Raw genomic sequence first — 14,964 nt, forward strand, 5'->3', positions numbered from 1 at the left:
TCTTCTGCAACATCTCCAGTTGTTTTGTGTCCGTCCACTTCAATAATGCCCCTCGATTGGTTGTCGTCCATCATATGACGTTCATGCCTCTCCTCATCTCATCTTCAACACTCTTGTTCCTGTTACAGAATTCCTGGAACCACTGTCATGCTGTACATTTGTTGATGATCCCCTGGCCAAATGCCTTGTTGATATTGCTGTAGTTTCCACTGCTTTGTGCCTCCTTTTGAACTCATACAATAAAACGCCTCAAATTTGCTTTTTTCCCCATTTTTAATCCGACAGCATAAAATATAAAAAAAACCAAACAGTGAAACCAAAACCATTAGCTTAATCAGAGCAAATTTCACGCTTTAAAATGATGTACTACATGAACACAGTTAAAGGAGTTTAATCCAAGCTAAGCATCACAGTTTACAACAACAAAAATGGTCATTATTTTTGCACCAACCTAATAATACCACAACACGCTTAGTCCCAAGAGTGAAGCAGTGCTGACAGAAACACATGTCAACAATGGTGTATTCTATATACCTGCCTGTGCGAACAGGAAATTTTACCTTCATATTATGAATGAAATGAGTAAAGTGAATTTATTTCAGAGATCTTCAGAAATACACTGTTAAAATTAGCACAGTACAGCTGAAGAGATAAGGGATAGAGAGAAAACAAGCATATTTTAGGCCTCTGGATAACAAATAATCAGCAACATTTGAGTATATTTTATTTCATTAATGTATTTTATATCTAAATAAGTGATATACAATAACCAATGTTTAAAATGCTTGAGGTAAATGCATAACATCATTAGTATAAATAAGGGACAAAAAACCAAGTTAAGTGCACTCTTCATGTTCAGATCCGTGGGTTTGGGTCTGGTTACTGCCTCTTGCACAGAGACTGTGCCCAAGGTGTAACTTTCATGACCATTTCCACAGCTGGAAGAGGAGAGAAACACACTTGATATAATGGCTTAAAGTGCAGAAAACAGTCAGAAAAACAGCTGTAGTAACAGTGTCATTAGCTTAGAACCTACCAGCTTGAGAAATCTAAAAATAAGGTTGCCCCGCAAGCTTGTAATTATCGATTTCTTAAACAAAACAACACCCCCACTTCTCTGTCAGTTTGTAAGGTATCCACAAAACAAAGAGGAATTCTGCTACTTATCCAAAACAGCAAGTAATTTTACAAAAAAAACATTGGGAGAGATATTTTTTGGACTTCCATTCAAAACAATTTTGTAAATTTTAAATACCCAATTTATGGACAGCCTAACAGCACCTGGGCAACCATTTGCTCTAGCGTGAATACTGAGTCAGGTTTTCATCCTTTACTGAGCATTTTTAAGAGTCTTTTTTCCCCAAGACAGAGTATTTCAGCAAAAGATGGGAAAATATATTTTGTGCCTAGTACCAAGATGTCATGTTTTGGAATGCCTTTACTAAGAGAATCCTTCCCGAGCTCTGCACCCACCACCTGTGGGACTGTACGCACAGTGCTCGCCGTCAGCAGACTCACAGCAGTGACAGAACATAATGTAACGCCTGGGCTAGAGGAAACGCAGTTTGGCATCTGCATGCCAGAAGGACCTGTGAAAATGGCAAGTTGAAAGCTGTTCTCTGCCTGTGAACTAAGAAAACACCCCTGCAAGAACGCTGCCAGATAAACAGCCCAGCAGGTTTTTTTCATGGTTGTTTTTCAGCATACAAACACACCACGGGCAACCCTGTCAACACTTTCCCCGGCAGTGGGGCTGACAGGAGGAATCCGTCTCGTTTGCTTCACGAGGCCACTTCGGTAGTAAACCTGCTCTGCCACCCTGCTGCCCTAGAGCCTGTGAACAGGGAGAGCCTGAGAGGGATTAACTGTGTTCAGCCCAGGCACCGTCAGCTACAGCTCCACGGTCGCGGTGCCTCCACTCCTGCCTAATTTCAAACTCCCACGTTTCTATTCCACAGTGTTAGCTACAATAGGGAGGTCAAGTTTTGTTCCATTAGACTTGAGACCTGTCTCAGTTCGTGTTCCAACAGCTTTTACCCACTAAAGCCCAAAGCTGCTCCAGAGGAGAACTGCATTCCAAAAAATTCCACTTCTAGACATGGGCAGAATTACTAAAGCAGCCTAGGAGAACTGCTGCAAGCTTTCATGGACAAACCTCTCATCTAAAAGACAAAGTGGAAGTTTTTTCTTATGGAAGACATAAAAAATGATACAGTAGCCCCACTGTCACAGCCACGTGTCTGAAAATACGCAGCAATATTAATTACAAATAAGCTACTTTCATAAATAAATCTACATAGAGAAAAGAGTCTTCCAGATCCCTGGGAAGCAAAAAATGTATAACAAGTTATTAAATACAACACTTCAGCAAGGAGACAACTTTTTCTAAACAAGGAAGACCAGGGCATAGCTAATTACTTGGGAATCCAATGCAGAGAAAGCACCTTTTGCTGCTTTTATCTGAGGATTTATTAAAAATACATTTTTAATACAAAAGTACAAAACAATTACTGCTTTGGCTTTGAAGAAAACCAGCAGTGGTTTTGATTTTCAAGCAAAAAAAATTATCCAGTGGTAATTTCCATCCAGTTCCTTCTTTTTAAAAAGAGATTCCTAAAGAGGAAACAGGCAAACCTATCTCTCCGGATAATATGTGCCAGCTCGTGAGAACTTTAAAACAGTTATTGCTTTTATTTTCTTCCAAGGAAGAGCAGAGTAGACTCTCATTCTTACTCATGTGGCCACAGCACATCACAGTAAGACGAGTCATGGGTGTTTAGCAAGTTATAAAATGTGTAATTGCCACGGGAAAAAGGCGCTGGAGAAATCAGTAAAGTAATAATTACTTGGCAGCAAAATATACTAGGGAAGGTGGTGGGAAAGCTTTCACTTCTACCATCTGTCAGCCCTTCTAGAGAGAACAGCACTAGCACTGAAACAAAGTGCTAATTGCTGCATATCCCAAGTAATTCATATCATGCCATGCAATATGGATCGGACAAGCAGTATCTTCTAGTAAATGCCAACATCAAATAAAGAGAGGGAAAAAAACCCTTCCCTATTTCTCTGTCCATCCCCAACAAATACCCAAATTTACAATGTTATTTTCCATGTATTCATACAGCCACCACTCAGCATTAACAAGAAGCGACCTAGACAGCGTTCGCAAGAGGAGGGATGCACGCACAGTGCAAGCACGCTCCACCATCCATTCCTTCAGATGCCAGAGCCAAAGCTTTATGCAAGGAACGTTTTTTCCCCTCTCTAAAGGATTAGAACATTTATAATCTCTCTTTAAACTGTAATCAACAGTTCAACCGGTTCATCCACAGGGGAGTTGACATAACAAGGCAGAAACAGAATAGTGGGTTTATTTTCTTTAAGTACAGATTTACGCAAAATGGGTAACGGCTGAGGAGATCGTGTCACCTCTGTGATCCAGCTGATCCTGGAGCCGTGCAAATTCAGCAAGTTCATTGAGTTCTTGAAATTGCCTGTCTGTTTTATGGCTCACCAGTGACCTGTAGAAGTGGACTGCAAAGACAATGAAAATCAATCCAAAGGGAACCATGATAGATGTTGATGCAATGGCTGCTGCCTGTCCTGACGTGATGGTAGAACTGTTACTCTGGAGTGGGCTGTCAGTTTTCTTCTTTAAAGGAAGAAACTTCACCCAACACAGTAACACCACCTCTGCAAGAAAGAGCAAAGTCCCAATGACAGTGGAAAATGCCCACGCAAGCTCAATGTGCCGGTGCATACGCTCATGAGGAGATTCCTTGACAGAGTTGAGATTATGCACATTGCTAACAGCCTCTATATTCGGAAGAATGCAGGTACTTATCATGAGTGCAAAAAGGTGAACTGCAACAAGAACAGTAGTACAGGCACTGAAGGCTATCAAGAGACCTTGAGGGTAGTCGTGGTCTGTGTCGAGCTGAACTTCTACCATAGCCACCTGAAAAGGAAAGGAGAGAGACGTAATTGCCTACCTTACATGTTACTTGATTACAGGTTATTTTAAGTTTAAATCCTCTTTCCGAAAGATCATCTGATCCAGACAAAATAATGGTTTCTCTTCATGTCAATCTGCACCCTTTTCATTAGGTCCACCTTTAGGTCTGAGCAAAGGCCACCGTTTTCATGCTGACTGTTCTGTTGTAGAGCAAACCATCAGCATGCACAAAAGCTCTGAGCGGCACGACCCCCTTGCCACCCCCTTGCTCATCCACACAAACCAGCTGAACTTTGTGATCAACATACTTGGACTCCTAAAGCAAAACATTTCTTTTTCCCTGTGTTATTTGTAGAGGTAGCTTTTGGTCTTTTACTATAGATTATAAGTTTTGCTGGGTACTGGGAAATGTTGTGTGTCCCTTACATACGTAGAATGAAAACCATATGAAATCTTTTGAAGTAGGTATCCAACATGAAAGCCTGTGAGGCAGCAGACTGCCCAGCACAGTCTTAATGGTCCTTTCTCTTTGCATCTTTGTTTAAGTTATGAAGAGCAGGAGCCTTTCATTAGAAAGATCACCTTTCCATGGGGTGCTCAGCTATTCTCTCTCACTCAACCCCACCCACACAGGTTTAGCCCATAACTCCCGGCCATGGCTGGTCTGGACGGCACTCGCCCCTCAGCACACGTCAAACACCTGAATTCTCGTAAGGCTGATGTGAAGAAGATTCCATGCACTGTGGGCAGCTTGGTTGGAGAGAGACAAAGAAACGAGGACCCAAAGATCGCTGAAAAAATAGGGAGAATATTCAAACCTCAAGATTTTCCAAGAGCTGAGCCAAGATTTGCCTAGCCAGGATCCCTTCTTCCTGTGATTCCGGAACCAGCATGTTCCAGAACACCAGAACTCCTAACCGTTAACTCACCAAAGCCAGCCGAGGGTTTTGCTCAGACATGTTTCAACAGGCATTCAAGGCCATTTGCCAGTGTTTTAATTCCTTTATTGAAAGCTTTAGCCTCATGAGTTTAAGTACCCAGCCAACTAGCAAGCAGTTTCCAAGTGTTACAAGAAACACAACAAGAAATTACAATAAGGCATATACAATTCTTGCTCGAAGAGTTAAAAATACCATTCCTCAACCATGGGAAACATCACAGTTGAGAGGATAACCATAGTGGTTGGGTCTCTGTTCTGCAGCATTGCTTATTAAGCCCCAACGTACTCGTGGGATGTTGAGCTTCCTGTGTTTTTCACAGAACTACTGCAATCCTTCACCACCAAGGAGTCATTTTCATACTTAGCTAAGTTTTGATTTGTATTTTTTCTGGTGTGCGTCTATACTCAAACCCACCTGGCATGGCAAGACATTTTAATCCTTTATCCTAGAACTTCTTACATTAACATAACCACAATACATTCATCAACATCTCCATGTCAGAATGATATCAAGCATTTGATTTTGAACTTCAGTCAGACTCTTCTAACGTACCGCTGTCCTGCAGCTACTGTTCTCTTCCCATTTCAACAAAGCATCAAGAAGAAATCCTTTCTTCCCTTTCTTAGCCTAGCCTGAGCTAAAAAGAAATGCTAAATAACTACATTTAATCAACATGTACCTGTTTTGTCTATAACTATACGCATGATCAAAACAACATCTTGGCAGAAACCAGATTAATTCAAGCAGCTTTCAGACAGCTCCATGCCTAGATAACCACTGCCAGAACCACAGGGACAACTATTAGAAGGAGAGTCCAGACTAGGAATGCAAGTTTTCCTGGGTTAAAAAGACTTCATTTTAACACTGCTGGGCGCTCCCTGAAAGAGTGACCCCAGCAATACCTACAACTTCAGTTTATACGGCTGACAAATACGCTAACACAGACCTGCTTTGCGCAGGGAGCTTGTTGAGTAGGTAGGCCCCAAATAATCTCTTAGAAGAGCTTTCTGAAATCCAGCAAGGCTGTTAACTGTTACTTCAGACTTGTCACAATTCACCTCGCAAGCAGGAAGGGTGTAACTTCCTTCGGTTCAAATCATACCATGCAATTACGTACTGTAATTCCAAGCGCACTCTCTCTATAAAAATAATTGTGGGTATCATTAACATCACTTGAAAGGTAGCCCAAGCACCAGTCTTCTAATGTGCAAAATAAACTGGCAGCTGAGTAGCCATACGCACTGCCGATTATTCTCAGTTTGGGATGCTAACAAGCTGTGAATAAGGCAGAAACAGGGCAGGTGGTCATCTCAGCCTTGAAGCCTCACGTACACCTTCACACGGCCAAAAGCACCAAGAAAAAAGCAAGCTCCCAAAGGAGACTCCTGGAAAAGACCAGAGCATCCCACAAGGCGTACACACCTGGACTGGTTTCAGCATCTTCTCCCAATTCAGTTCCATCCCACAGCAGTTTTCATGCCAGCACAGCCCTGAAGTCCCTGAAGGGATCGCAGCTTTATAGACTCAGCCCTTCAAAGGATGAGCATGAAGACAGCTCCATGCTGAACACTCAGGGTATCCTCACAAGGCAGACACGTAAGAGAGCTTCACAGCCACTCACAGTTCTTTGCAGACCACAAGTTCTCTAGCAAGGGAGTTTGGTACTTTTGTTAAACTGACCAGTGAGAAAACGTGATAGATGCTAGAGGGTGAGTGCGTAAGAAACAAAAGACGTAAGAGAGTTTCTCATGGGTTCACAGACAGGACAGTAAAAAATTAGGCTGAAGTTAACCAGCTGGACAGAGATACTTGTCAGGGAAGGGAAAATGCATGAAGTTCCAGCTGTAGCTGACACCAGTGTTAGAAACACCCTAAAAGCAGCAGTGGGAAAGTAACACTCCTCTTTTCCATTCATTCAGGATTAATAGATACCTCAAAATATATTTAAAATTGAGACTTCTGGGAAGGCTGTAGGACACAGAAAGCCTACAGGATTCAAAGTCTCCAGAGAGGCACAGAAAAATCTCCTTGTGTTCAAGCCTGGCAGAGTAACTCCAACTTGACCTATAAGCGAAAAATCAGTCCAAGTTTTCTGTCTCCACAAACTGTCAAGGAAACTTTCATTATAAACCAGCAGAAAACCCGCCAGCTCTCTTCAATTGCAAGTCTCTGTTCTTTACTTCTTGGGCCAAGCTTGAGCCAGGCACCTAGAACAAAAAGCTCCATTTTTCATTATGAGGCCCTGTGCCTGTTTTCAAACAGCAAAGCAAAGCTACAGAAGTCCTCCCCTTTGCTCTCACTGCAGTTTCCAAATGCACAGATCGGAACTTCTCTTGTAAGGTAATGCTTGCAAAAACAGGACCCCAGTGAGCTAATGGGGTGTGATCCAAACCCACACGAAGCCTGAACGGATAGGTACGTGCCGCGGTTCTGCACAGCATGGTTCAGAAGCAGGGCCCCAGGGCAGGATCTGACATTTACGTCTGCACAGTATCCAACACAACATGTTTCAGCATCTTCACCACTTCCAAAGATTCTTTGAACATCTGCCGTGTGATTTCTACCACGCTGCAAGCATCCTGCGTTGCTGCATAATCAGAGAGCAACGTAGGTTGGAAGACACCTCAAGAGGCCCTCTGGTCTAATCCCTGGCTCAAGGAAGAGCTAACTTTAACTTCAGATCACCCTTACAGATATGACTGACAGATTTACTACAGCCCTGGACAAAGCTACAAATCTGAGCTGCAGCTTCATAACAAAACTGAAGGATTCGTGTGATGTTAGCAAGCAGGGCTGGAGTTCTCCTAAGTCTAAAGAAAGTGGGCACTCAGATGCTTTCAAAGATAACTTAATATGAGAACACAATCATGTTAAGGCTTCTGATGGCCCTGGATTACAAAGTCATGGCAATCTGAATACTCCCATGCAAGAAGTGAGCTGTGATACATTAATAAAATAGTTTTTACTAGCACTAACAATTACTATAAAGAACCAGTCACATATATAGCACAAAATGCAGTTCATATTGCTACTGAAATGCAGGATAAGCAACTGTCCTGGTCTGTCACTTGTTCATTTTTACCACAGCAGCAAGACATAAATTAATTGTAAGGGCCACACAGGTAGCAGGTGGTATTGACACTCCAGACTTGTAACACACACAAAAAGGTAACTGCTCCTTGTTATCGTATGTAATAGCAACAGCAGAGAACAGAGTAGCCAAGAGATTTCCAACTTGATCACAGGCTCACATCTTTCCAGAATCAGTAGCCACTGCTGTAGAGGAAAGGAAATAAAATGCCTTATCTCAAAGTACATCTGTCTTATCTATGAGCTGTTTGTAGATGACTTCCTCTCCTCTCCTCTCCTTCCCTGCAAAGACAGCTCTGGTCAGCAGGAATATAACCCGCACTGGGAGTCTGCGCTGTAACCATCGTACTTTCTCTCGTGGTGTCAAATACTAGCGTTAACATCCGGCTGCAAGTCACGACTGAGTTCAGCATGTCAAGGACTGACAGCTTCAACAGAGCCACAGCCAATTCAAAGCTGATCACAGCTCTGAAGAACACATATGGCCACTTCTCCAGGACACCCGATTTTAGCTAAATGCATTCTGTAACCAGGGAGCTGCAGTCGATCTGCCTCCTGCCCCCCACATGATGCTATCTGACTACCCTAAGGCTCCAGCCACATGTGCTCTCCTGTCCTTTGTATCTGACACGTTCAGACAAGAATCACAGAGCAAGTAACCAACCGTATTAAAAGTTGCTAGGTTTAAATATAGACAATCTCATAATGATCCATCTAATGGAATACTTTGAGAAATGCTGGTTCTTGGTATGAACACATTCTTACCACGTCTACCACTCCTGCAGGTAGCTGCCTCACAGACTGTAACAAGCAAAACCCTTTCAGAAAGGGCAATGTCTGCTTCAAACACCCGTCTTATTAAAGACTTAACCACCTGTTAATGAACACAAGTCTAGAACTATATGTACACCCTCAGAAGACTGTTCTCATCTCCTCTTCCCTGGCCACAGCTCCCATTCCTAAATAGGAAATTTTACCAAGGTAAAATTGTGCATGGTGATCACTGGAATATTTCAGTCAACACCGATCTGCAGAAATATTTTCTTACCTTCACTTGTTGGAGCCAGGCCTAGACTTGACTACACCTAGTTATCCATACAGTTACCAGTGCAAGTAACTCTTCACAGCACACACTAACTACTCTTAGCAGGAAAAAGAAGCTCCCCCCCCCGAAGTGGTTTCTCCAAGCCTTCAGGTTCACATCACAGAGTTATTTCAATAACAAATTCCATTTTCTACCCCATTGTTTATCTATGTGTGGGACCACAGGGGAAAACGGAGAACGAGACAGGTGTCACGGCATCGCTGGAAACCAGCACTCCCTTGGCTGTCCCCTCAGCTCCGGAGTCAGCCAGGCTGTTTTCCTGACAGTACTATTCACTCTAAAGAGATGGAGGCGCAGAGCCAGCTCCCACAGACTGTCTGCACCATTCATTAAGTTATAAACAGCTCATCAAAAGAATCTGCATGAGCCAGAATCAGTCACCAGAAAGTAAAAAAGTCAAAATAACGATCTTATTACTGGTTTTATATAGAAAAGAATATGAGCATCATTGATCCATTAGTCTAGAATCTTGACTCTCTGGGTTATTACATGCTGCAGAATGGCAACAGACATTAATATTTGCTAACACTAAGCTGGGAATACAAATCCAGGATTTAACTTTATTTCGCTAGCAAACGTGAAAAGGTGAGGCCCTGTGTCACTGGAATTCTTGCACCTTGAGAATGCAATATCTCTACACAGTGTTATTTACAGTAAATCTGTTTGATAAGTATAACACAAGGCCAGACACCACAGCCGGTAGAAGAAACAGTGACTTGGTATCGCCTTTACATCCCCTAAACTACAGCAGCCAGTCGCACTGTGAGACACAGAACCGAAAAGCCCCAAGTACTCCCCGCTTGCTCATCTACAACCTTGAGACGGGGATACTCAAAGGAGCAACAAACTGTTGCTTTCACGACTGAAACTGAAAAGGCCTTTTATATGTGGGAAGATAACTCATATAACCTTTTATATCATTATTGCTCTTATAGATAAGTGGTGGCAGAAGCCATGAAACTGGGCCTGTAACACTTTCCTGCAGGTTACAAAATGCCGCTGTTTCGTGTTACTCTACCAGCGACCCAGTTAAATACAGCTAAAACAACTTCTACAGAGATCATTTTAGTACTTAGAACCGCAGATAACCTTTGCTAGGACAAGGACTGCGCTGCATCCAGCACCTGTGCAGCAGGATCTGGGTCTTACCTAGCAAAACTCCAACATCCAGGATTATTATGGAAATCCGTTTCATAAATATTTATCAGCACAGTCAGTCTTTCACAAAACATGACTGAAGCTGTCTTCAGAAGACAGTGTTGGCTCCGTTTCAACAGCAAGAGCTGACAGTTCTTTGATGATATTCAATATTTGAGGCATATCTATTACTAACGAGGCAACAGTCTAGCCAGCTTGAGACATTAGAGGCATTTACAGAAGCGTGCTCTCTGGTAACGAATGTCCACCAAATCCTAAACATAACCAAGGCAGCCACAGGCGCTGGATAATTTAGACCCTAATTTAGACTCAGGTATTTTCACAGACCTGTTAGCTGGAGGGGTGATCTTTAGTCCTTCAGTTTGATGACTGCTGGGATCTAACAACTTCCTTATGTTATTTGCAACTCTTGGTATCGTGACATTGTCACACTACTGCGTGATGCATCCCTGGAGACAAAATGATGCCAACAAGTCAGTTTAATTGTTCCAACAACAATAGCCTCCTGGCAGCCTGCCTGCCCGGGAGCTCTCGTACCGCTACTGTAGGTGTGGCTGAGCAAGTGCTTGCAATGCGGAATACAGTCTGCATGGTATTTCCAGCATTCATATAAACTGGATTAAGAAACAGACAGGCATGGAGGGGAAAAAAAAAAATCATACATCACTATCTGGGATGTAACACCAAAGTGAGAAATACTCAACACTCCCACTGGTGCATGGAAGGAACCCTCTATTCCTTCATGGACTACATACGTCTCGCACCCTACAATTTCTCTCTCTACCTCTAGCAGTTCCAAGGATTGCTGGACCCATAAATTCGAAAAGCGTACTAAATGCAAGAGTATAAGCTTCCTAGATTTCCTCTTAAATACATGGCATTGGGTGATAGCATCCATGGAAACCTGCACAAAGTACAAGCTCAGGTTTCCTGGTGGGCACTTAGCTCTAGCATCAGCTTGCAATCTCCAGACCCTGCTAATATCCAGTAGCTCTGAAATGAAACTGTAAAACAGGTTTTTCATCAATCTCCGAGGAAGCGTAACACTTGAGCCTGAAACCTGGCCGAGCATTTCACGCTCTACACATCACTGACTCGTGCAATCTCCTCAGCACAGATCACTGAACTGGGGTCTCCGGGGAACCAGCTTCACAAAACGGCTGTGGTTATACACAAAATTAGTCTAAAATAAAAGAACAGTTTAGCTGCAGAGATGCTTAGCTCATACTAGAGGACAGAAGTACTTTATTTAATTAAAGGTCAAGGATCAGTGGGGCTAGCATGGAAATGAGCACATTCCACTCCTGACAATTCCCATCAATTTACTGGGTGGCCTTGGATGTGTCATCTAGGCTTTTTCTTTCTAGTATAAGGAAAACAGAAGAATGATGCTAAACGGCTGTTGTAAGCTACAGATCCAAGACTAGATTGTATGTTAGCAGCGTTTTGTTCAAAGATCAGGTGCCAAAGAATCTGCTGAATTCAATGCACAATGCACAGGCGTGACAGCAGAAAAACGGCCCCACTTTTCAAGGCAGAAATTGTGAAGGACAACTTTAAAAGATAAGCAGTTATTCAAAAGAAATCTAAAAATACTTTAAAGTCAGCTCTTCTGAAAACAGATGAGGAAGTCCAAGCTACAGGACTCTGTCATACCAAAACCACGGAGGCTACAAGCTGATTTCCAGCATGACCTTGTTAAAGGAAGAAAAAAAGTGGAATTTTTTGAGAGGAAAATTGAAATATGATGAATGTTCACATGTAACATTCCCAGCTACAGATTTTGTTAATCAGAACAAAATTACTTTTTCCTGAAATACCATAAACAACATAAATTCAAAAGCAGGGCATAAATTCAAAACATAAACAACATAAATTCAAAAGCTGCAGGACACTGAACTCTTAGAATTCTTCTAGAGAATCAAGAAAGTCAAAGCCTCACCTCATGCACCCATGGGTGTCTGAGAGTCCACACAGCGCACAGAGAACAGCCAAAGGGATGTAAGAGATTAAATATGATTTTAAACACTGTTTTTATTAATGCAGATGTTACCTGCCTTAGACCAAGGTAAAAATCAACAAACTACAGAGGCTTTCCCATCTTTTCACTCTCACTATAAAAGCCTGACCCAAGAAAATACCCTGACAAACTGCACTGACACAGCAGAAGAGGACAATAAGGAAAACTCATTAGCAGCAGCGGGGGATGAGCTACCAGGCGGATGTTACCCAAGGAGAACCAACTCCAATAGCTGCTGCGCACACACAGTGGCCCGTCAGTCAAAGGAACAGCAATCCCCCATCACCCCTGAGGAGCTGCAGGCTGTTTTTAGCCATTGAAGGAGGACACTGACATTTATTTGACCGTCAGAAAGCTGCTGTGCCTCCAAACAGCATCCTCCAACTGGAACAATGGCTCTGAGGGAGAGCAGATCTTGAAGCTGAACGTACCTCATACCATATGTGGAATATTTCAACGCGGAATATTTTGATTTAAGCTGAACTACAGTCAAGTTTCATCTAAGCAGCTGTGGGTTTTGAAAGTTAGACAGAATGTCCCTCAGATAGCATGTTTTCCTTAAAGCAGCGTTTCTCAGACACTGTCCTTTCTTTGAAAACGATAACATATTGTGTGAGGAATGATTTGTGCTAAACGGATGTCTCTCCTGTAATTACCTCTGCAATCCTGACTAATATGAAAGGCAAGGGAAAGCAGAAGCTGGAGCCAGCTCCAAATCAGCAAGTCTTGACTGTTGCAAAGTTTCCTAACATTAAAATTAGACCTCGGAAAGTAACAGAAGATGCATAAGGTTGCCGGGAAAATTTATACATACGCATGTAAATGGGAAATACATTCTGTAACCAGCCTTTGCCTCCTTGCACAGGACTGATGGGGAGCATCCCCGCACGCTGCCCAGGCCTGATAAAGGATGCTCACTTTCTAGAACTCCAAAACCAACCTTAGAGGGTCTTATTTGTCAAGTTTTATTTTCAGTATCGTACTTACCTAGCTAAAAAAAAAAACAAATCAGAGCTGTGCAATTCCATATTCATAACTATGAAGTCTTTTTAACACAGATGAATAGAAGGGGCTGACTGCAGAGTTGGCAGCTCAGGACATGAGAGGACTGGACACACAATAAACCCTGTATGTTAACATATTTCAATCTATATGAACTTTTCAATTGAGGCAATTATGGCCACTGGACTACTTTCTGTATCAAACCCGAAAGAAAAAAAAAAACAAACAAAACACCACGTTTCTACTAAGAAAAAAAATATTTCTAAAAACAACCACAAAACTCCAAACATCCAAGATTTCCCTAAACGCAATTAGAAACATCCCGAGTGCAAATGACCAAAGATGAGTGCCAATTGAAGGAAAACGGTCAACTTTAATCAGTTTCAGATAAATCAGGCACAGTAGCAGCTTCCAAGCGTGTCCGAGCCTCGGGAAGAGCCCTGGGAGCGCTCCTGACCCCGGGGAGAGAAGCGAAACACCGAACACTACCCGCTGAGCTCGCACCGCGTGTCCTGCGGGAGAAACCCGCACCAGGAGGGGGTGAAAGCCCAGAGGCAGCTAGGAACATGAAGCATGAAGCTGTCTGGTGGGGTAAGTGTGCAGCACGAAGCTGTTTGGAGGGGGTAAAGCAAAGAGGCAGCTGTAAACTTGCAGTATGGAGCTGCTGTGGGGGGTAAAAGCAGGGAGGCAGCTGTAAGCTTGCAGCATGGAGCTGTCTGGGGGGGTAAAAGCAGAGAGGCAGCTGTAAACTTGCAGCATGGAGCTGCTTGGAAGGGGTAAAAGCCGACAGGCAGCCGCAAGCTTGCACCATAGAGCTGCTTGGTGGAGGAAAAAGCAGAGAGGCAGCTGTAAACTTGCAGCATGGAGCTATTTAGTGGGGGTAAAAGCAGAGAGGCAGCTGTAAACTCGCGGCATAGAGATATCTGGGGGGGGGGGGGGTAAACTTGCAGCATGGAGCTGTTCGGCCGGGATAAAAGCCGAAGAGCAGCTGTAAGCTTGCAGCATGGGGCTAGTTGAGGGAGTAGAAGCAGGGAGGCAGCTATCAGCTTGCAGCATGGAGCTGTTTGGGGGGGTAAAAGCAGGGAGGCAGCTGTAAGCTTGCAGCACGGAGCTGTTGGGGGGGGTAAAAGCAGGGAGGCAGCTGTAAGCTTGCAGCACGGAGCTGTTGGGGGGGTAAAAGCAGGGAGGCAGCTGTAAGCTTGCAGCACGGAGCTGTTGGGGGGGTAAAAGCAGGGAGGCAGCTGTAAGCTTGCAGCACGGAGCTGCTCGGCGGGCTGAGAGCCGAGCGGCAGCCGGCAGGTCGCGGCACGGCAGCCCCCGGCAGCCCGCGGTGCTCGCCCCCGGCCCGGGTCCCGCGGCGCCGCCCCCGCTCACCATGGCGAAGCCGGAGAGCAGCGCGGAGGTGCGGCTGGACGCTTTCAGCTTGGCGCGGCTCAGGTAGAGCTTCCGCCAGGACAGCGCCTGCATCGAGTGCTCGTTGAGGCTCATGGGGCTGCGGCGGCGGCGGCTCCTTCCGGCGGCAGAGCGAGGGCACCGGCCGAGCTACCGCCCCATCGCGCCGCCGCGCCCCGAGCCTGCGCGCCGCCTCGCCCCGCGGCCCCCGCCGCCCTCCGGGACCGCCCCGGGGCGGGGGGCGGAGCGCGGAGAGGGGGCTGAGGTGGGGGGGGAGGCTGCGCGGGGTGTGAGGGGGGTG

At 44.4% G+C, this 14,964-nt stretch overlaps 1 protein-coding gene across 1 annotated transcript; it reads right to left on the reverse strand.

Annotated features, from left to right (window-relative positions):
- Positions 1–375: 375 nt before the first annotated feature.
- Positions 376–14,846, reverse strand: LOC138728055 (calcium release-activated calcium channel protein 1). The gene is made up of 2 exons (XM_069871042.1): positions 14,646–14,846; positions 376–3,958 (listed from the first exon to the last, which is right to left on the reverse strand). The coding sequence occupies exons 1-2, from the start codon at positions 14,757–14,759 to the stop codon at positions 3,392–3,394; spliced, it is 681 nt and encodes a 226-aa protein (XP_069727143.1). The 5' UTR covers positions 14,760–14,846; the 3' UTR covers positions 376–3,391.
- Between the last annotated feature and the right edge of the window lie 118 nt (positions 14,847–14,964).

This window comes from Phaenicophaeus curvirostris, chromosome 17 (genome assembly GCF_032191515.1).
Source record: "Phaenicophaeus curvirostris isolate KB17595 chromosome 17, BPBGC_Pcur_1.0, whole genome shotgun sequence".
In the NCBI taxonomy this organism is placed as follows: domain Eukaryota; kingdom Metazoa; phylum Chordata; class Aves; order Cuculiformes; family Cuculidae; genus Phaenicophaeus; species Phaenicophaeus curvirostris.